Consider the following 23,734-nt stretch of genomic DNA (forward strand, 5'->3'; position numbering starts at 1 on the left):
AGACTGGGCGCTCGAGCCAGCATATAGGCAGTGTGCGCGGGCCAGTACAAAGATGGGGTGCGCAGGCACGTAGGAAAATGGCACGTAGCAGAGTTGGCAGACTAGTGCGCAGCGAGTGCTCACGAACTGCCCAGGCAGTCTACTAGAAGCGCGGGAAGCACTGGCCAGCTCGAGGCTTACTGGGTAACCATTGCCTACCATTGGCAACAGTGCCAGGAGCACTTCAGAGGGGCCCAACAGAGTTTGAAATAGCCCTTAGCCGTTAGGAACTGCTTTGTAACGGCTCCAAGGGGTTCTAGGCTATATAAACCCTTTGAGCCCCCATATTTGGGACTAATGACTCTTGTATTGGAAATTCTATCAATAAAAGCTCTTTCTTTGTTTTCTCAACTCTCTTGTGCTTGCCATATTTGATCCTAACTAGCTCACTTGAGAAGGTTGCTAGCCTTGCTAACCCCCCCTTTAGCGAGGCAAAGGCTAGGCTGCACAGGTCAAGAGAAAACCCTCGTGACACTTGGTATCAGAGCGACAATGGCAAACACGAGGTTTGGAGTGGGAACCGAGGGTGTTGCTTCCACCCCCGATACAAAGGAGACATGTTCGGGTAGGGTGAAGAGGAAATCCACCTTGAGGGACCTTCTCGTTGGGTAGAGTCTAGGCTGACCCACTAAGAAGAACGTGTGGTAGAGTTGGCTAACCGTTGTGAGGCGAGTGAGGCTCGGACGGATGGGTGAGAGGAGTAAATGGTCGAGCTACGAGAGAAGCTGCAGGCCGCACTTAACGAGACCCTCGAGGCACTAACCGAACATGATGCTAGGTGAGAGGCTGAGGTTGAGCAGCTGCGACCCGAGATGAGCGAGCTAAAGCTCTAGCTCGAAGCGTGCAAAGCACTCCTTGGTGGAGGAATGCTGGCCATACAGTCGACTAGCAAGGTGGACGTCCCCAAACCAAAGGAGTTTAAGAGCCAGTGGAGTGCCCAAGACATCGACAACTTTGTGTGGGGGATGGAGCAATACTTCCGAGCCACCAACATTGCCGATGAGGGTAAGAAAATTAACACTACCTCGATGTATCTTACTGATTTGGCATGTTTGTGGTGGCGCAAGAGGTGTGACGAGAGGCACGGTGGAGTTGCCATCTCGACGTGGGCTGACTTTGTGCTGGAGCTGAAAGCACAATTCTATCCCGAGTATGCGCAAGATGAGGCACGGGAAAAATTAAGCCACCTAACTCAGCAAGTGGGAGTTCGGGAGTATGTGAAGGAGTTCACCGAACTCATGCTGCAAATCAAGGACCTAGGCGAGCTGGAGGCCTTGTTCTGCTTCCTCAATGGACTGAGGCCGTGGGTGAGACAAGAGCTTCAACGTCGCGGGGTCCAAGACATCATTGCTGTGATGGCTGCTACAGAGTCCTTGATCGAGTTTTGTAAGGGGGATGAGGAAAAAGTTACCGAGAAAGGCAAGGCCAAGGTGAAGGCCAATGCCAAGGGGCACTACCAGCGGGCAAGGTAGCACGTGGGGTGCTGAACAAGGTAGCCATGCGGAGAACAAGGGTAAGAGACCCCTAACATGTTTTCTATGTGACGGGCCACACTTGGTCCGAGATTGCCCCAAGAGGGCCAAGCTGTCTAACATCACCCAAGAGGAGGGAAATAAGGGGCAGCAGCAGTGAGATTTCTTTAGATTGGGCACCATGATGCTGGCGGCACCGAGACAACACAAGTAGAGCCGCAGCAAGGGCCTGATGTTTATGGACATAACTATGGCGGGCAAAAAGTTGAATATGCTTGTTGACACGGGCGTAAGCTATCTGTTTGTCTCTGCCAAGACAACAAAGATGCTGTGGCTGGACACCAAGGCAGAGGCAGCGTGCATCAAGACTGTCAACAGCAAGGAGATCCCCACCATTGGTACCTCAAGTAGCGTGGATGTGCGGCTAGGTGAGTGGGTCGGTAAAGAAATTATTGAGGTCATTCCTTTGGATGATTATGACTTTGTGATTGGGGTAGATTTCCTTGACCGAATAAATGGCATGCTTGTCTCATTCTTGAGCTGCATTGTGATTCTTAACCCTCCACGTGAATGTGTGGTACCGGTGAGGTGCTGGTAGCAACCCTCGACCAAGACACTTAGCACCATATAGCTAACGGATGGTGTGCACAAGGGCGAGGAGACTTTTGTAGACACATTGTCCTTGAACGAGGATGAGCTGAGCAAGGCTGCACCCATGCCCAGCAAGGTAGCGGGTGTGCTGGACCAGAATGCGAAAGTCGTGCTAGCCAAGTTGCCAAGCTCCTTGCCACCCGAGCACGAGGTGGACCACAAGATCGAGCTTGTGCCAGGTGCGCAGCCACCCGCAAGGGCACTTTATCGAATGGCACCGCCAGAGCTAGCTAAATTACGCCGGTAGCTTACAGAGTTGATAGAGGCAGGCTTCATTCAGTCGAGTAAGGCACCCTATGGGGTGTTTGTTCTCTTCCAACGAAAGCACGATGGGACACTGCTGCTGTGCATCGACTACCGAGCACTCAACTAGCTGACCATCCAAAATTGCTATTCGATCCCCAACATCTTCGAGCTGTTCAACCAACTAAGCGAGGCCCGAGTCTTCTCCAAACTTGACTTACGGTCTGGGTACTACCAAGTAAGGATTACGGAGGGGGACCAAGAAAAGATTGCTTGCATGACGCGCTACGACAGCTTCGAGTTCCTAGCCATGCCCTTCGGCCTAACCAACGCCCCCGCGACGTTTTGCAATCTTATGAACAAGGTATTATCATCATTCCTTGACAAGTTTGTGGTCGTGTACCTTGTTGACATTGTCGTTTATAGCAAGACCATAGCAGAACATGTGGGGCATTTAAGGGCTATGTTTGAGTGCCTAAGGCAGCACCAGCAGTATGTCAAGCAGGAGAACTACTGCTTTGCCCAGCCGAAGATCCCATTCCTCAGCCATATCATTAGGGAAGGCCAAATTAGGATGGATGCGGCCAAGGTCTGAGCTATCAATGAGTGGGAGAAGCCCACTAAGGTGACCGAGTTGCGGAGTTTCTTGAAGCTTGTGAACTACTACTGCAAGTTCATGCGGGGCTACCTAGCATCACAGCACCCTTGACTGACTTGCTGCTCAAAGACCGCACTTGGCGATGGGGTCCCTATTGTGAGCTGGCGTTCCAAAAAGTGAAGCAGGCCATGATCGAGGAGCTTATGTTATGCTTGCTACACCCGAATATGCTGTATGAGGTACACACTAATGCGTCGAACTATGCTATGGGTAGGGTACTCATGTAGCAAGGCCACCTAGTGGCATACGAGAGTCGAAAGCTCAATAACACCTAGCGGTGCTACACGGCTCAAGAAAAAGAGATGACGGCAATAGTGCACTGCTTGAGGGTATGGCGACACTACTTCCTTAGGGCGCGGTTCACTGTTAAGACGGACAACATAGCCAACAGCTTCTTCCAAACCCAAAAAAAGCTGACCCCCAAGCATGCTAGGTGGCAGGTGTACTTGGCGAAATTTGACTTCACCATGGAGTACAAGCCGGGTGCAACCAATTGAGTTGCTAATGCACTAAGCCGTAAGGCAGAACTGGTAGCCATTAGTCAGGTGAAGGATGAGTTGTTGGCCAAGATTCATAAGGGGCTTGCGGGAGAAACCATTACACAGGCCATCATCGAGTAGACCAAAGAAGGCAAGACGCGACGGTTTGGATTGATGGGGACCTTCTCATGACCAAAGGAACCAGAGTCTATGTGCCAAAGATCGAGGGGCTACGCAAGGAGATCATGTAGGAGCACCATGACTCCTTGTAGGCGGGACACCCAGGTGTTGAGCGGACAGAGGCACTGATCGTGGCACACTACTATTGGCCCAAGCTGTCCGAAGATGTCGAGGCCTATGTGCAGACATGCTTAGCCTGCCAGTAGGACAAAGGTGAGTAGCAGCAGCCAGCGGGCCTGCTTGAGCCACTAGAACTATCCGACCGACCATGGCAGTCCGTATCCTTAGATTTTATCACTAACCTGACTACAACTAACGGGTTTGGTGCTATAATGGTTGTGGTAAACAAGTTTAGCAAGTATGGGACCTTTGTGCTGGTCACAAGAGAGTGCCCAATTGAAGAGGCAGCCCAAGCATTCATGGCGCATGTGGTCAAGTTGTGGGGCTTATTAGAGAGCCTAGTGAGCGATAGGGATTGGCGCTTCACGGGCAAGTTCTAGACCAAGCTATTCAAGCTACTAGGGTCCAAGCTCCACTTTTCGACCAGCTTCCACCCGTAGATAGATGGGCAGACAGAACAGGTAAACCACCTGTTGGAGATCTACCTTTGGCACTTTGTCTGCAACACCTAGTTGGATTGGGCTAAGTTGTTGGACGTTGCACAGTTCAGCTACAACCTGCAGCAGTGAGAGTCGACCGGGAAGAGCCCATTTGAGCTAGTGACAGGGCAACAAACAATGACCCTAAGGGCCTTAGTCAGTAGTTATACAGGACTAACACCAGTAGCTTTCCGATATGCCCAAGATTGGCACACGCAGCGGAACTTGGCCAAAGCGAGCCTTTAGCGTACCACCCAGAAATATAAGAAGTGGACAGATAGGCACCGACGGGACGTGAACTTCAACGTGGGAGACTTGGTGTTAGTGAAGCTTCACTTGGTTCTTCATCACTCGAAGCTACACAAAGGGCTGGTTCGGAGGTACGAGGGGCCCTTCAACATTGAGAAGAAGGTGGGTCGTGCAGTGTATAAGTTAGAGATGCCACCTAAGCATAAGGTGCATTCAATCTTCCATGTGAGCATGCTCAAGCCATACCATGTGGACCCTGATGACCTGAGCAGGAACCGCAGCGAGCGTCATCCCATGGAGTAAAAGGCCTCGTATGAGCGGGAGGTCGAACAGATTTTGGCTGAGAGGGTTCTAAGGAGGAAACACCACTGGCCACAACATCAATACCTGGTCCAGTGGAAGGGACTGCAAGCGAGTGAGACTAGCTGGGAGTCGACCCAAACGTTGTGGTAATTCGAGGACCTGGTGGAGCAGTTCCACGACCAGCAGGCAATGAGGGTGTTGTCGAAATAGTTGGGGGAGAGTGCCATGCCCCTTTTGTGGAGGAGGGTGAGACAGTCTGATGGCAAGGGCTTGAGGCTCGAGAATGGGCAAGCCAGCTAGAAGATGGGCAAGTAATGAGGGCTGAAACCCTAATTTGGTGCCAATGAGCTTGAGACATCGACATCCATGGGAGGGTGAGTGCGCAGGCCAACTATCAGACTGGGCGCGTGGGCTAACAGATAGGCAGTATGCACGGGCCAGTACTCAGACGGTGTGCACAGGAGCTTAGGAAAATGGCGCGCAGTAAAGCTGGTAGACTGACGCCTAGCATATGTGTGCGAACTGCCTAGACAGTCTGCTAGAAGTGTAGGAAGCACTGGCCAGCTCGAGGCTTGGGGGGCAACTGTTGCCTACTGTTGGCAATAGTGCTAGGAGCATGTCAGAGGGGCCCAACTGAGTTCAAAACAGCCCATAGCCGTTGGGAACTGCTTTGTAACAGCTCCAAGGGTTCCTAGGCTATATAAACCCCTTGAGCCCCCACATTTGGGACTAATGACTCTTGTATTGAAAATTCTATCAATAAAAGCTCTCTCTTTGTTCTCTCAACTCTCTTGTTCTTGCCATATTCGATCTTAACTAGCTAACTTGAGAAGGCTACTAGCCTTTCTAACCCCCTTTAGCAAGGCAAAGGCTAGGCCGCACGGGTCAAGAGAAAGCCCACGTGACACACACACACACACACACATATATATATATATATATCATCATAATGCAATAGTGCATGAATCCATAGCAATCACATATCACAACATAAAACCATTTAGCAAAAGCTTGTTCCCAAGGCATTTGTTTTTATGAAAAACTTGATAATTCATTCAAATGTGTGGTAAATACATTATATTCCCCAAAACAAGTTTTCAAAGCAGTTCACTCACTGGTATATTGTTGAGCCTTTAGCTGACTCTAATTCCCCTAATGATCCAATTTGGGTGATGGGGCTTCGCTAGAACCTGCCATCAAATTAACATTACCTTAGTGTCAATTCATACTCATAAACCCTAAAAGCTATCCCTTAGCAAGCTTTCAATTGCTACTTTAAATGGCTATTTATGTTAAATATCTTAATCACTATAAAATGAATGAACATCCTTAATAATAAAACAGCTCATAATCCCAATTACTAGCTATTATCCGCAGTTAAAAAAAAACAAGCTTAGTTCATCACTCACCCTCGGGTTTCTTTGTAGTTGAATTCTCTTCTAATAGCTTTCAAACAAATAGGGTAATTCTTTCTTTCTCTCTCTAGAATGCCTAACTATTGAGAGAAAGTATGGAAATAAAATTTATCAAGGGTTTTGAAGTGAAAGAGTGAAAGAATACAAGTATTAGTCAAAAGGGCACAAAGGTATGAAAATTAAAGCTAGAGAGAGAAAATTATGCAAGCTCCATATCAAGCTTCCATGGAGGTTAGAAGTAACGTGAATTGAGAAGAGAAGAAGAAGAAGAAGCTGCTAGAATTTCAAGAAGTTGCTGGAAGGAGAAGATATTTATAGCTCAAATTTATCCATTCCCTTGAAATTACGAAAATGCTCTTGACTAGTTAGCTTGTTCTCATGCAACCCTTTGTTCAATCTTTTTACTCTTTTAATACTGAGATGAAGTCCATAATGGTCTAGACATGCTCGGGTTTGTGAAACTTTTAAAAGTTTAGACTCGGGGTGCAAAATGACCATTTTGCCCCTATTGTGAAAATTATTGTCATTTCTAGTTTTCTTCGTGTTTTCGTCATTACACATCATTTATGCGGTCTTATGCCTATTTAGACCTTAAAATATCATAAAACTTTCTTTTGGAAGCTTATTAGAGAAAATGACGAAACTACCCCTGGCCTGTGTTATTGTGTCTATGCCTAGTTACAAACCTATAGAGGTTGAGGTCTCACAAAACCCCTTATATCAAACTTTGAATGTTTAAACCCTTAGAGTTACAAGATCCATGACAAATCATGAAGTTAAATAGAATGAACAATTTCAGTAATGACTAAGGAAGACAAGCAAATAGAGGGTTTTCTCGCTACAGCGATAAGGCATTCTTGGTTTGCATATGTTTCGGTTTTTCAATCATATCTCCCACTAAAAAAGTCCAATTGACATGATTTTTAGGTCATTCGAAAGCTAAGAGGCTGGGATACAACTTTTATGTTTAACCACTTTGCCCAGTTCTGATCGAAAGATGGTCAAAATATTTGTCAATGTGAAAGCACTGCACCAAAATTTTGGAACCACCTGAGAGTTTCTCGCTGCAACGAAATTCAGAGCATGGGTTAAGGCTGCCTACCCGCGAGTTTCTCACTACAACGAAACTGAATCTTGCTATAGCGAGAAACAGGGCAATTTAGTTGAAGGGGTCTTGTTACATCAAAAAGCCATTTTCTTGCTGAAATGAAAGGCAATTTGGGAGCAATTAACAATGCCAACATACAAAATCACAAATATTTTCATAAACTTTCTATAACACATATATATATACCTACATCATCATGCATATCATCCCGCCACACTCAACTCATGTGTACTCCCTAAACGCACAATGCAATATCATCATCATGTGCACTCCCTACTCGCACATAGCAGGGTCGTCATCAGCTCATGTGCACTCCCACACCGCACATAACTAGGTCATTGTGCACTCCCACACCGCACATAGCTGAATCATCATCAGCTCATGTGCACTCCCACACCACACATAGCTAGGTCATCATTATCACACAAAAGGAGCATCCAAAGCATAATATACATATCAATATAATGTGATAATGCATGAACTATTCATATTGCACATTTCACAAGATAGAAACATTTCATCAAGGGCTTGTTCCCCAAGTATATTTTTAAAACAAAAACAAATGAAACTTTCAAATGATTTATTTAAACATGTAGACACTTCTTAAAACATTTTGAAATGCAAGTTCACTCACCAATCTTTGTTGATGCTTTGATCAACTCTAACTTCTACTAATGCTCCGTATGGAGATGTGGAATCTCGTTGGAACCTATCACACCCAATAGCATCTCAATCACCCAAATTGGCATTAATATAATTCCAAAAGCTATTTTCTAACTCAAGTTTAGCTAGTTATTCCTAACTAGCTTCCAATCACCATTAAGTGGCTATTTATTTCACTACTCTAGTCACCCTAAAAATGAATAAACAACCTCAACAATAAAACACTCACAAATCCCATTGTTAGCCATTATCAACATCTTAAAAAAATCAATCTTAACTTATTACTCACCTTGGGGCTTTTGTAGTTGAAATCCTTTACAAGAACTTTTGAATTATTATAGAGAATTTCTCTCTCTCTTTCTCTAGAACGTCCAGCTAATGAGAGAAAGTGTTAAGGAAGGGCCCTTGAGGGTTATTGAGGTGTAACGATGGAAGAGCATGAAAAACCCTATGAAAAAGTGGGCAAAACATGAAATTTTGAGCTTTCTATGAGAAGTTATGGAGGATTCAAGGTTTCCTCCCATAGAAAATGAAGAAAATGTGAAATGCAGAGAAGGGCTACGATGAAAAAGAGAAGCTGCTAGAAGTTGCTGGAACTTAGATATTTATGCTTCACGGTAATCCAAATTTTCACTAAATTTATTAAAATGCCTTTAACAGGGTGGCTTTGTCTTCCTCCCATCCTTTGTGCAACGTTTTTACTCTTTTGACACTGAAACAAAGTCCATAATAGTCTAAAAATACTCGAGTTCATGAAAACATAAAAATTTAGACTCGAGATGCAAAATGACCATTTTGCCCATACTATGGAAATTATCAGTGTTTCTATCTTCTTCGTATATTTTATCATCATTCATATATTCCTTAGGCCTACTTAGACCTTAATAACATTGGAAAACTACTTCTAGGAGCTCACCATGAGAAATGATGAAATTACCCTTGGTTTGTGTTATCGCGTCTACTTCTAGTTACGAGTCTATGGAGGTCGTGGTTTCACAATACGAGGGTACTAGGTGTCATAGGTGCATAATGGGTTCAAGGTGAAAAAAAAACGATAAGCTTAACACTATGTTTTGAAGCCTACTGTTAATTGAATATTGTGAGGAATGATTGTGCAATTGTTGGCAGGTTGGTGAGTGGAATATTGTAAGAGCATTGAGGTTGCATGCAAGGTCAAATTCACCACAAAGGTAAGGCATGCAATGTGTAGTGTTAATGTGATGTCAAAGGTACGGTTAGAAGCAATTATGATAGTTGAAAGCTCGAAAAAATGTAATGTGTGGATATGTGTTGTTGTGAAAGGTTTAAAAGGTTGTGAATGTTGGTACGTATGAATGAATATTAATGTTATGCTTGGAGGCAATATGTAAATGTGAAGTGTAATGCATGTAAACTTTGAAAATGCTTGATGAAATTATATTTATAATTGCTGCCATATGTGAGGTTATTGGTGTGAAAATGATAGTTGAACTTGATGAAATCATTGGAAAAGATTAATATGTGTGCTAAAGTTATGAATAAGTTGCCAGTACTTATAATCCTAAGAATTACGTAAACAAAGGATATGAATAACCGTAGCAAAAATGTGTTAAGATGCAAGTTAGTAGAATGAGGATTCATGATTGAATGAGAAAGAGAAGTGGAAATGATATACACTAAATATATTGAGTTTAATTTTTTGCTAGGAAAGTTTGTCGTGGTGGCGTGCCGGACGAGGTAACGAGTGACCGACAAGTAGAAATAGCTAGATACGCACCCAAATCAATAGCGATGAAGCGTCCTGCTATTGTAAGGTGTGTAGGGGGTGTCGATTTCCAAACTTCCATAATATATATATATATATATGTGATGATTTATTTTGAATGCAAATTTATGGAAAGCATGAGCTAGTAGAATCTTAGGTATTTTATGGATGCAAGTTGTTTTGAAAGCTAGCTTGAATATGCCTATAGATAATCTATATATGTAAAGTGTTTTAGAAATCGAGAAGTAAGCCTTTTTAGGATGTTTGCATCAAAATTCATGTCTTGTGTTTTTGTCTGATCTACATAGCTAAATGCTTTTGTTAAGATGATTTAAATACAAGTTTCGAGCACTAGTTTTATTCGACTTTTGTACACGTGTTTATACCATGCCAATTAATGAGAAATGCAATTTGACGAGTTATCAAACCTTGATTTCAAATGATTTAAAGGAAAAAGTCTCAAAAAACTTGATTTGGTTTTGAAAATGATTTTGACAAATCCAGAGTGTCGAGAGTAGGCCAGATGTCACTTCGGTTAAGTGTTACCCTTGTGCACAAGTGAGCTCTAGTTAGAGAACCTTTGGGTCACCGATAGGCTATTAGACATAGCTGGGGCCATGGTTTGTGATATGCATGGAAAGGCCATGAGTTGTTATATGTCATGACCCGGTACTCCCCTCGAGCCCTTAACAACCATCGCAACGTCCCGATAGACATTCATTGCCAAGAATGCCAACTGGAACCTCGCAAGGCTTTAATATAAGTTTTTGTACCTCCCCTGTGAGCAACAGTTGTTAAGAATCATGCTTTGAGAGACTATAAACTATTTCCAAATCAAAATAATAAAAAAATAATTTTTCTCTTAGAGGGGCATTTTGGTCATTTTTCCTCTAATATCTCGAAACTAGCTAAGGAAAACACATATTTCATAATCAAAAATAAGTTTAGATGTGTAAAACATTCATTTAAAGCAAAACTATAACTATTTGAATATAATAAAAATATTCTATTTTCTTATAAAACAATATTTATAGAGTTCCTGATAAATAATTTTTGTAGCGTAAAAGCTAAATAAATTCATACATATTGTAATACAGATAACCAAAGTGTAAAATTTAATTTACAGTGACACATGGGCCCACGAACGACCAAAAGTATCAAAAGCGGTAAACCTACAATTTTTTAGGATGCCAGTCCAACTGTAGCCCTCAACAAAGTGAGCTATCTACCGACTATCCTAAGCTTGAAATGGGTGGAAATGAGGGTGATGAGATTATATAATCCTAGTGAGTAAACAAATACCATCTAAAATATCTAAAGTTGAGTAAATGGAGACAGGTAAAATAGTTTAACATACTGTAATTCATCACCTTTCAACTCATTTCAACCAAATAAAATCAATTCATATAAATTGAGTAATCAACATGGCTTATGAATTTCTTAAAACTTTGGCTCGTGTCAAAATCATTCTCATACTCAGTTATCAGGGATACCTTGGCCGAGAGATATCCCAATCGAGTCTGCCTAGGTTGTTAAAAAGTTATGTACGCATAAAAAAAGTTTTTATTTTAAAAACATAGCCGTTCCTTGGCATTGGCTGAGTTCACCCTCACGTGGTGGTTTAGCGTGAAGTGAACTCTAAAGTGTTAACCTCAAGAGTTATCCATCCTCGCCTTTCATACTGAGGTATGAATATAATAGGGTTCTCGTGCCCCCTCTAATAGGCTGGTCCACGGAACCCGTCCACTGCAGCAACTAATCAATAACCCACCAATGCAATAAAATTCAACAGCATGACATGACAATTTTATCATTATCCAGCCTATCAAGGCAAACAATAGTTTATACATTTTCAACACAAATACCAATTCAGCCATTCGTGCCAATATTGCCATAAGCCAATCAATTAGAACCATAAATTCACAATACATCAAATGGTCTCCAATTACTCTATTTTCAATGCCATCATTCAATTTCAAAGCAATTTATAAAATCATTTCATTTAAACACATTTTGTTTATAAAACATAAAGATTTACTATTTAAACTCATTTTTCATAAAATCACAAAATCAGATAAAAATCACTTTAGATAATTAAGATGATAGTAAGGTTACTCACTATTTAGGGAGTCGAATTTCGAGTACTCCGATTCTTGATCCTCATGTACTATCTCTTTAGTTTTGCTAGAATGCTCACCACCTAGACATAATGCACAATAAGCCATTTACTACATTTGTGCTAAATTGTTATAAAACCAATTCAGACTCTATACTAATGCATGAAATGGGATGTAAATTGTTTGGATTATCGTCTAAACACGGTGTTCTACACAAATTCAATTGTGTACCTAAATAAAACGGTATTGGCCTAATTCGATCTATCACCTGATTAATTACCTAATATGTCCAATTCAACTCCCAATAATTCCATTTTTCTCCCAATACTCCAAATCATCAAACACAAATTAAATAACTTGAAATATGACAAAATTATCTTCACATTTTTTCTTGGAAAATTCGGCCATGGTGGGTGCATCAACACTATAATTTTTCAAGCTTGATTCTCACACCATAAATCACTAATTCGTAGCCAAATCACTTGAAATAAAATCAAAATCATTCTCAATATTCCACATGGAGAATTCGGCCAATGATCGGTGATGAAAGAACGTGAATTTTTCTTGCTTGATTTTCATGCTACACATCACTAATCAACTAAAAACACTAAAATATCTCAAAATTTAACCAAATAAATCATCAAATCTTCTCTCTCTAAATTCGGTCAGCCATGAATGCTTCATGATATCTTGTGATTCAACCATGGAAAATGCAAAAGAATGCATGGGAAAGGTAGATCACAAGTCAAAATCAAGAAATTTTACCTTTGATTGCTTGATTCCTTGAAATCCACCAATTTTCTCTTGAATTTTCACCCTAGGGTTCTTGTTCATTCTTTTCTTCCTTTGTTCTTACTTTGGCCGGCATATGAAGAGAAATGGGCTGATTTTGTGCTGATTTTAAGCCAAATAATAAATGGATGAAAATTTGACACATATCACCATTCCATTGGTCCATATGTCATACTCACCCATTAAGCAATCTCTCTCCACCACTTAAATTTCCTCAATTATCCATGATAATATTGGGTAAAATCCATGTGCTGAACAAGTGTTGGGTGGTGTAAAATTATAATTTTGCCCATGGGGTAACAAAATGACTATTTTACCCCTATGCTCGAAAAATGCCGAAATTAAAATTCTTCACTTCTCAAACTCAAATTATGTTCTAAATAGTCAATCTTGATCAAAAACGTTTTCCAACATTCCAATTTTAACCTCAGGTGGCAAAATGACCATTTTACCCCTAGGTCATGAAAATTCCAATTTGACTCCAAATCGGTCATCGAATTCTGAATCACCATTTTAAGTCATTCTGGGGTTTTAAATTCTCAATTTCATCTCAAAATCTCTATTTGGACTAGTTCGAGGCTTAATTCAACTTAATTATACCATTTGGTACATTACCGTCCTTTAACGATTTTCAAGGTACCCAAGTAAGCAAACATGCATTCTTATGTAGGAATGGCATAATAAACATATTGTAGAGCTGGGCTTGACATTATATGTGGCTAGGCCACAAGTGTTATTTGCAGTTGCAACCACTTGATTCTCAGATGTCAGCCAACATCATTGAGACTACCATGGCATGTGGGAATCCGGTGGAAGTGGTGCTCCCGGATTGTTATTACGTGGAAGTGGGTCCACGTGCTAGTATTATACTTTCCTACTCGAGAGCCTTGTGAGCTTTTTGACGTATACTCTTTTGCATGGTGGAGAGTTAAGATTTTCTCTGCAACTCCCCTTATTTGAATAAAAGCTTTCAGTGCTTATTTGATGATCATGAGCTGATTTATGTTGCTTTATAAATTGATTACTTTACTTGCCACACAACTTGGGAGCGTGCATACTTTTATACCGTCTCTCGTATTTTGACAGTAAGTGATTTTTTCTATGATTGAACTTGATTTTGCTACACTTGTTTTCAGTATCATTTTGCCAAGTGAAATATTGCACGATGATTTGACGACACCATTTTTACAAGGCACAAACACTTTATTTGTGATTTGATTTTTCTAAGATTATTACTTTTATTCTAGTTTTATCATTCAAAAGATCTTCTTTATGCTTGTTTTCCATCTACTCCCTACTCACGGAGCCGATGATCACTAAGTTTGTGAGACTCACCCCTTTATTTCCCTTTTGCAGATAATGTTCGACCTATCGTGTGTTCATCGGCACCTGTTATCTACTGCGGATAGGTAAAGGCATCTTGTAGCACTTTATTCTGAGTCACTCCGCTGCTGGAGGTCGAGTCGTTCGTAGTATAATGTATTTGTAAGTAGTGTCAGTGTAAGTGTACAATTGAATAATTATAGACTATAATGTAATCTTTATGGGTATGGTGAATAAAGGTTAAGATGGTTTATTACGATTATGTTTAATCCTTATTACAAAGAGATATATGGATCAAATAGTTTCACAAATTGATGGCATAACAACCAAAGATTCAACTAAGGCTTGTTTGGGATTTGGTGGGTTCTCCCATATGTCACGACCTGGAACCCCCCTCGAGCCCATGACAATCGCCGTGGCGTCCCAATTGACACTCATTACCCGAAATGCCAATCAGAACCCCGCAAGGCTTAGGTATCAGTTTCTTGCCTTTCTTGTGAGCAAACGTTGTTAAACATTCCGTTTTAAACAATTACTAGTCATTTCCGACTCAAGTAAATCAAAAGACAAAATTTATTTTATTTATTTATTTTTTTAAAAGGATTTATAGATAAATATTACTATTCAAAATATTGATTAAAATATAGCATTTTTATATAAAACAATATTTATAGAAACACGTGTAAGTAATCTTTTGTAACGTGAAAGTAAAATAAATTCATACATACAATAATTTACAAAGTTAAAATGTACAATAATAATTACAATGACAAGTGGCCCATAAATACACCAAGTGTTGGTGACAGTAATCTACTATTTGTGAGATAGAAGGGTCAACTGGAATCTTAGACAAAATCGAGTATCTACAAGCTACCACAAGCCTGAAATATTTGGAAAGGAGGTGGGTGAGATTTTGCAATCCTAATGAGTAAACAAACATTATTATAAATATCTAAAGGCGAGTAAAATGGAGGCAAGTTTAAACAACAAATCACAAACCATTTCATAAGGTTTTTAATTTATTTCTTAAACCATAAAATATTTGTAATTTACCAAAACAATTGTTAAGGCTTATGACTTTTATTAGAAATAGGGCTCAAGCCAAAAACTAGTCCTTGGGGATACCTTGGCCGAGGCATCTAACCGAGTCTGCCAAGGTTGTTAAGATATTTACATGTTAAACACATGTTAGTTTTGAAAACAAGCCGTTCCTTGGCGTTGGCCGAGTTACACATTCACGTGGGGGTTCGACGTGAAGTGAGCTCTAACACTACCCCGGGAGTTACCCTCCTCGCCTCTACAATCGGAGTAACTATGCAACCGGGTTTATCGTACCCCTCTAATAGGCAGTCTACGGAAACCCGTCACTGTAGTGACTAAACCCACCAATTTTAATAAAATTTCGATAGTATAACGTGGCTTTTATTTATTTATCCAGCCTGCATAGTAAAAGACAGCTTACATAAATTTCCAATGCAATTATAAAATATAGCCACATATACTCATATATCATAAGCCATTCATAGGAAAATATATTTTTCAAGACAATTGGCAGCCTCCAATTACTCAATTTCATGATCAAAAGTTTCTTATTTCAGATAATTAACACAATATATTTATTTGTCACATTTATTTCTAAAACATCAAAAGTCCCATTTTAATCTCATTTTCGTTTCATAAAATACATAAAGAGCATTTAAAAATAAACTCTAGATAATTTACAATAATAATAGGTTTACCCACAGTTTGTACAAATTAAATGCTTTCTAGGTGCCCCGATCACTGTTCGTTGGTTACGATTTCCTTGCCTTTACCGGAAGGCTCTCCTCCTAGACACATTGCAAAAATTACACAATTCACCACCTTGATGCTAAATCACTATATAATTGACTTAAATCCTATAGTAATGCATGGTATGAAATGCAATAGCCTAAAACGGCTTAAACGCGGTATTAATTTATTTTTGGCACTTTACTCGATAAATTGCTAACGCGCTCCATTTTAGCTCTAAATTGTCTCAATTTCTCTCCAACATTTCTAACTATTAAATCTCAGCCAATAACCCTCTAAAATCACCAAAATCAGTTCACTTTCCTCCTTGGAAAATTTGGTCAAAAATGGGACGTTAACTCGGTTAATTTTCCACTTTGTTTTCTATCACATTTAACCATTTTTCATCATTTTCTCTTCATTTCTCTTAGAATAAAAATCAGTTCATCATCATTGTACATCACTGAATATTCGGCCAAGGGTGGGTATTGTGAGAATTTCATGCTTTATTGCCCTATTTGATTTCTATACACATTTAACTAACTAAAACTACTAATGTAACTAAGAATCAAAACATAAAAATTTCAAAATCCTTCCCCTTGAAATTCGGCCAGCCCTTGGTATCACTTTTTGATCTCTCTCCACAGGCATGCTAAATGGAAACAAAGGCATAGGAAAGGTAGAAATCAAGCTAAAGTCGAAAAATCTTACAATTAGATGCGTAAACGAACGAAAAACACGAATTCCCCTTTGAATTTTCTAGGTTTCCTTTGGTTTTTCTCTTTTCTTCCTTTCCTCTCTATTTTCTCTCTTTTTTTCTCCTTATGGCCGACCATCACCTGATGTGGGGTTTAAATGGGCTGATTTTCCTTTAAAATAATATTAAATCATTAAAAAGTGCCATATATCACTTTCCCATTGGCTCGTTTTTAAAATTTCGTCCTTTAAACTTTAATTTTTTCAACACTTAAAATACCATAGTTATTCATACCAAAAATAAATATATCCTATGATTTTGACAAGTTTTGGGTGGTGAAAATTATAGTTTTACCCCGAGGTGACAAAATTACCGTTTTGCCCCTATGTTTCGAAAATTATCGGAATTGAAATTTTTCACTTCCTATCATTAAATTATATTCCAAATACTTAATCTTGGTCAAAAATTTCACTCTATGATCAAATTATTATCTTAGGTGGCAAAATGATGATTTTGCCCCTAAGCATCAAAATTTTCAATTTTTCCCCAAATGAACCCTCAAACTCCGAACAATCATTTTTAGTCATTCTTGGACTGTAAAATATTAAATTTCATCCTACGATTCCTATTTGAACTACTTCGAGGTTAAATCAACTCAAGTGTACCGTTAGGTATAATATCGGGTTTCATCTATTCTTAGGGGCTTTTCTAGCGTAATAACATGCTACTCAATGTATGTATGTCATGACATGTGTTTATAGGGTCAGATTTTACACCGTAAGTCTTAGACGCTGGTAATGATCGAGGAACAGCCGTTACAGAATACATGTAAGAAATGCCCACTTGATGGTAATAACTAGTTCATTCATATATATACATAGAAAAACAATATGAGTGCATTCATGTAATAAAATCCCTTAAAATATACTAATTTCGAAATTCGTTAATTCGGTTAACCAACTTCAAAGAATTTTAACCAAATTGAATCGACTTAACTGAACCTTTCAACTGATTTAACTAAAATCCATCAAATTAACTGAATTAAATTGATCGAATTTGTTAGTTAGTTTGGTTAATTCGAATTTGATCGAATTTTGCTCACCCTTAATTTAAGTTTAATTTTAAATTGTGCCTTTTGGGCTTTTAAAGCCTAAAGCTTGCTAGGCCACCATGTAAAGAAAAAAAAAAGAAAAAAAGTTGTGGTAGCCGCTTGACAAATTGCGATGGTAGCTAGCCAGCTCCCCCATTTTTCGTGCTATCTCTTTTCAAAGTGAACAAAAGGCAATTGTTAGTTGCCCAAAATTTTTGCTGTTCTCATTCACCAAGGCCGCATGGCCATTTTTTTCTTCCTGTTTGCTTCTATAAAGAAGAAAACGAGGTATGGGCATTAAATGCTTTGTGAGGCAATTGGATTTGGTGATCAATAAGTCTCTACCAACCACAAATTTAAGAATATCTAGGATTTGGACCCATCCTTTCATTATAACAAGTAGAAAGGGACACTACAATATTTTCTACCTCTAGTTGCAAAAAAAAATTGTAGCCATAGGTGAAAAATTGGTTGCATTTGGTTAAAGCTACATTTAAAAAAGTATAACCTTAGCCAATGTATGGAAGAGTTTAGCTACTTTTTTTAAGAGATTTTGGAGCAAAATTAATATGCAGTCATATACTATATGGCTGCACTCTAAAATGTATGGTAGCGTTCAAAATATGTAGTTAAAAAGTGTATTATAACAACATATACTACATTTCAATATGCTACAAAAAGGTGCAAACTTTATAAAATTTACAACAACCTATAACGTATAAACCATGCAAATTTTACAAAATTTACAATAAATATTGATCATCAAAGTAATTATTAAGTAAAATTACAATTCCTTATATAATGTGTACATATTAGTTCCAAATTGTCTTTACACAAAGTTTAAGTAGAATCCCTAAATAGTTTTCTGGCATGTGGATAGGAATATATAGTAGAAAAGGCTTTACTTGGTACTCTGCAAGTTACAATATTAATCATTACTTTAGCTCTTTTAGTCTAGTTGGATGTTTAAAGGAAAATATGTATATTGACACAAGATATTTCAAAAATCCAATATCATGATGAAACAAAGACATGAAAATAAAACAAGATGGAATTCAACACTTACTGGCTGAATTTCAATTTTTTAATTTGAACTTAGATAAAATCTCATTCATAATAGTGAACTCAGATAAATTCAACACTTTAACACAGATTGCATATATATATATATATGAAAAGAATACTGAAATGGGAATCATTGAATTTCCATTAATAAAAATAAAAAAAACCAAGAAAAATAACTTGGTACTATTCTAAGAAAGAAAAAAGGATCAGCTTTTACATATCATTCATGCATATCTTGATTTTGTGCAAAGCCTTGTTCAAAATATCAGTGAATTCCTAGATTTTTATAGTAATTTTGTTTGCATTCTCCTTTCTTGATTGTTTTAATTAGTTATTGATCTAAGAATTAAGCCTTTAAGTTTAGGTAGCATTGCAAAAACAAAAAAAAGAAACTTGATTTAGGGAAGTACTAAACAAGATTCAAAATTCATACATGTAAGTTGCCCTAACTAGATGTTTACGAAGAACTACCACATTAGAAAATTGACCTTAAGACTCGATTTCTTGATCTTTATTCACAATTGGTGCTTAAATCAATAAACACTACAAAAACTAAGGGTTTTACTGATGAAAACTTCCTTTGGTAAAGCGTTATAATCCGTTGATAATATGATACATCGATGGATTTACCGACGAAATAATCTATTGGCGTGTGGTCAAAAATAGCCTTTTCTGTAATGTTCATTTCCTTAATGACAAAATAATCTGTCGAAATATTCTCCGACGGCCATTTGTTAGGAAAGTAGCCAATTTTTCGATTGGAGGAGTGGTTAGTGATACAATTATTTTGTTGATAAACTACCAATGGAATATATTGACAGAATAGCCAATAGATTGTACGTAAACCTTATTAGCATATTTTGTAGGTAAAAAGTATGAATTCATCAGTAATAACATAAATTCCATCAATAATTATATTTTTTTAATTTTAAAACATAATTATGATAAAAAATTGAAAACTACATGAATACAAATATGTAAAAAAATAATTTTAAATATTATAAATATGTAAAAATCTATTTTTTTAATTAATAAAAACATGAATACAAATTGTATTATTTTTATTAAAATCAATTACAAATAAAAGTAAAAAACATACAAGTATATGAAAAATAAAATTAATAAATAAATACAAATCTATTTACTAGGCATCATCATTTTGTTATGAAGGCTTGCCGATTGCTTTGGTTAAGATTCGACATGGACTACTGACCACATCACGCAACTGAGGATTTTGTAGACGTTAAACTCCAAGTTCATTAAACATTAAATGTTCCTATGTTTATAGTATTAGTATGTATGGCACCTACCTAGTTGCTTGAAAATCTTCTAGTGATTAGATATTCTATATTTAACCCCCTTGGTCTTTTCAACATAATTATATTTGATAAGGGAGGTTCAGAGATAGAATACCCAATTAGCTGACAAGAAAGATCAACAATCGACTCAGGAGGTGATCTTACATACTAATACTATGAGAACATAAGCAATCTTACATTTGTAGTTTTTGTTTGTTTTTCAGTCAAAGATTTCAATACCGGTAGCTCATATATTTTATGGACTTGACTTACCTACTTGAGATTATTAGGGAATTCATAGTGTGCTCAACCTTTACTTACTACATTATGCTGAGTAATTCGATCAAGTCCATTGAATTTACGACTAACAGATTGTATTGTACTCCCTAAGCAAAAGCTCAAATATTCCATGGACTTGACCAATGTGCCCAATGCCAACAACTCTTACATTACAAGAAATATTTTAATGCTGATAGCTCGTATATTTTATGGACTTGACCAACTGACCTGTTAGCTTTACAATTGACCATTTTTTGAAATGACAAAATCAAATGATCAAAATACAAGTCTTAAAGTGTTTTTGAACACCATAAAACCCCTTTAGCATTTGCAAGAAAAATGGATACCGATGGGTATAAGTTTAAAGCTCAAAATACCTTAGAAAATGTCACACAACACTAAGGTATTGAGACATTTTGGGTAAGTATCGAGACCTTAAGCTTAAAATGCCTCAAAAACAACCTCAAGAAGCAAAAGTATCAAGACATTGCCTCAGATTCGAGAAGACAAGTACTAGTGTTGTCACGACCCAAATTCCGGGCCATGACCGACGCAAGGGCCTAATAGACGTAGTCCATTAAGCCCGAGCAAGCCTATCGATCTATCCCACTCATCAAATATTGTTAAGTCACAATTTATAACTTTAAATCAAAATATTGATAGACATTGCCAACTGGTATTGGCATTACTCATTTAAAATATACATACATTATCTACAACATGTATCTTAATAATTTACATCAAGTTTGTCTATACATCAAAAAAAAGACTCGATTTCCAACGGAGGGACTCGGACGAATATACAGCTACTGAATGCCGAGACACCTACCAAAATATGGATACAAGTCTACAAGGACACCTTGTCCTAGTTACCGGCTGCCTCGTGATCTGAAAGCATGAAGTTGAAAATGGTGAGTATAAACCTAGTGAGTGAACAAGAAAGGTAACAAGCATACCATAAGGAATCTTTAATGAAATCATGATGCATTCTTTTTCAAAACAATGCAATTTGTTTCTATTCTTATTAAAAGAAACCCCTCATCAAGCCCTTAAATGATTAATCATTTGAAAATCATGAACCCATACATAATGAACCATTTGAAGAATGAAAGCTTCAATATTACACAAGCAAGTCAAATACGACAACGAATCTTTGCTGTAGCGGAAAGGCATTCTCACTAAACGAGGGTTTCTCAACTGGTCAAGGGTTTCTCACTAAACCTCCCCATTTTAAACTTAACTCATTTAATCATTAATGTTGGAAGTCCATGCTTCTATATGGTAGCAAAGAAGTGAAAGATAAGGTAGCAATTGGATAAGATAGGAGACCAAAATAGAAGGTTTTTCGCTGTAGCGAGATTCTTTCTCGCTGTGGAGAAATTGTAACCCAAAAACAGAAGGTTTCTCGCTGCAGCGAGATTCTTTTTCGCTACAGCGAAATTTCACTAATGAAACAGAGAGTTTTTCGCTACAGAGAGATCCCTTTTCTGCTGCAGCGAGAAGCTACGGTGACTATCTTGTTGCAGCGAAATACATTCTCTCTGCAGTGAGAACCAATTCTAATGAAGGTTCTCAAACCCGAGAGTTTCTCGCTGCAGCTAGGATGAATTTCGCTGCAGCGAAAACAGAGCAACAAGAGAAAAGTTTCCCCTCACTCAACAAAAAGGCCATCCTGCTAAACCAACAAAATCAACATACAGCACATGAAAATTCCCAAAGTGCAATGTATCAAATTTCTCATATATGTCAATCATATATCATATTCATAAGTTTTCATTTCATAAGTCAAGATATGCATAATTACATAGATAAACATCAACATCATCATAACCACACCCGGCTCATGTACATCCCCCCACATCGTGCACATAGCCGGCACCATCGTGTGCATCCCCCCACATCGTGCACAATCAGTGCCATCGTGTACATCCCCCCACATTGAGCACAAGGGCACTATCATCATCCATCTCTCACGCCACCATCATCACCTGCATGTGCATCCCCCCACATCGTGCACACATACAGTTACAGTCATTATACACAATATCATTCATCATGCACAGCACACATATTTATATATCATCATACTACAACAATGCATGAGTCCATAGCAATCACATATCACAACATAAAACCATTTTGCAAAAGCTTGTTCCCTAGGCACTTGTCTTTATGAAAAACTTGATAATTCATTTAAATGGGTGGCAAACACATTATATTTCCTAAAACAAGTTTTGAAGGCAGTCCACTCACCAATTGATTGTAGAGCTTTTAGATGACTTCAATTCCTCTAATTGTCCAAATGAGATGATGGGGCTTCCTTAGAACCTAGGATCACATTAGCATAAGCAATAGGTCAATTTACACACTATGACCCTAAAAGCTATCTCTTAACTAGCTTTCAATTGCCACATTAAATGGCTATCTATGTTCACTATCTTAATCACTAAAAAGTAATGAACATAGTCAACAACAAAACAGCTTATAAATCTCAATTACTAGCCATTTTCTACAACTAACAACCAAGCTTAATTCATCACTTACCCTAAGGCTCCTTTGTAGTCAAATTTTCTTCCAATTGCTTCCAAATCAATGGGGTAATTCTTTTTTTCTCTCTCTAAAACATCCAACTAGTGAGAGAAAGTGCAGAAATGAGAGTTATCAAGGGTTATAAAGTGAGAGGATGAAATAGCTCAAGGGTTTATGGAAGGGTGCACCAAAAGCATGAAAATTGAAGCTAGAGAGAAAAAGTTATAAAAGCTTGAAGAAAACTCCCATGGAGGAATTGAAGAAACGTGAGAGAGGAGAAGGGAAGAAGAAGACCAACTGCTGGAAATTCAAGAAGGTGTTGGAAATTTCAAGATATTTATGGGCCAAACTTATCCATTCCCATAAAATTACAAAAATGCCCTTCCACCAATTAACTTATTCTCCTCCAATCTTTTATGCAATATTTTTGTTCTTTTGACACTAGGACAAGGTCCATAATGGTCTAGACATACTCGGGCTCACGAAAACATAAAATTGTAACTCATGGTGAAAAATGACCATTTTGCCCCTACCTTGAAAATTATCAAAATTTTGGTTTCCTTTCCATTTTACCCTTAATTTCACCATCCATTTATGCCTTAAGCCTACTTAGGCCATAATATTGTTTAAAACTTACTTTGGGAGCTTATTAGAGAAAATGACGAAACTACCCTTGGCTCGTATTATTACATCTATGCTTGGTTACAAGCCTATAGAGGTTGGGATCTCACAAGTGTATTGAGACTTGACCTTGAAGTATCAAGACATCATCTCAGAAGTATAGAATTCCAGAAAGCAAGTGTCAAAGTATCGAGACTTCACCTTTAGACTTCAAATTTCCAAAGACCAAGTCCATGTTCATCGAAACTTGGCTTCAAGGTATCGAGACGTCATCACTAGAATTCAATTTCCAAAGAACATGTGCTGATGTATCAAGGTCTATATTCAAAGTATCAAGACCTCCTCTACAG

The 23,734-nt window shown here is 38.3% G+C and overlaps 1 protein-coding gene across 1 annotated transcript; it reads left to right on the plus strand.

Annotated features, from left to right (window-relative positions):
* The first annotated feature begins 1,761 nt into the window (after positions 1-1,761).
* On the plus strand, positions 1,762-2,409 carry LOC148764084 (uncharacterized). The gene is made up of 2 exons (XM_088803535.1): positions 1,762-2,094; positions 2,164-2,409. Exons 1-2 carry the CDS (start codon positions 1,762-1,764, stop codon positions 2,407-2,409), a joined length of 579 nt encoding a protein of 192 aa, XP_088659661.1.
* Positions 2,410-23,734: the final 21,325 nt, after the last annotated feature.

This window comes from Theobroma cacao, chromosome 2 (genome assembly GCF_053813885.1).
Source record: "Theobroma cacao isolate CCN51 chromosome 2, ASM5381388v1, whole genome shotgun sequence".
Lineage (NCBI taxonomy): Eukaryota > Viridiplantae > Streptophyta > Magnoliopsida > Malvales > Malvaceae > Theobroma > Theobroma cacao.

Bases quoted from the DNA above. Each gene is read 5' to 3' on its own strand.
- LOC148764084 (XM_088803535.1), top strand. From the start codon at position 1,762: ATGGCGGGCAAAAAGTTGAATATGCTTGTTGACACGGGCGTAAGCTAT. The intron at 2,095-2,163 runs GTGAGGTGCTGG...GGTGTGCACAAG, and splicing joins CACGTGAATGTGTGGTACCG to GGCGAGGAGACTTTTGTAGA.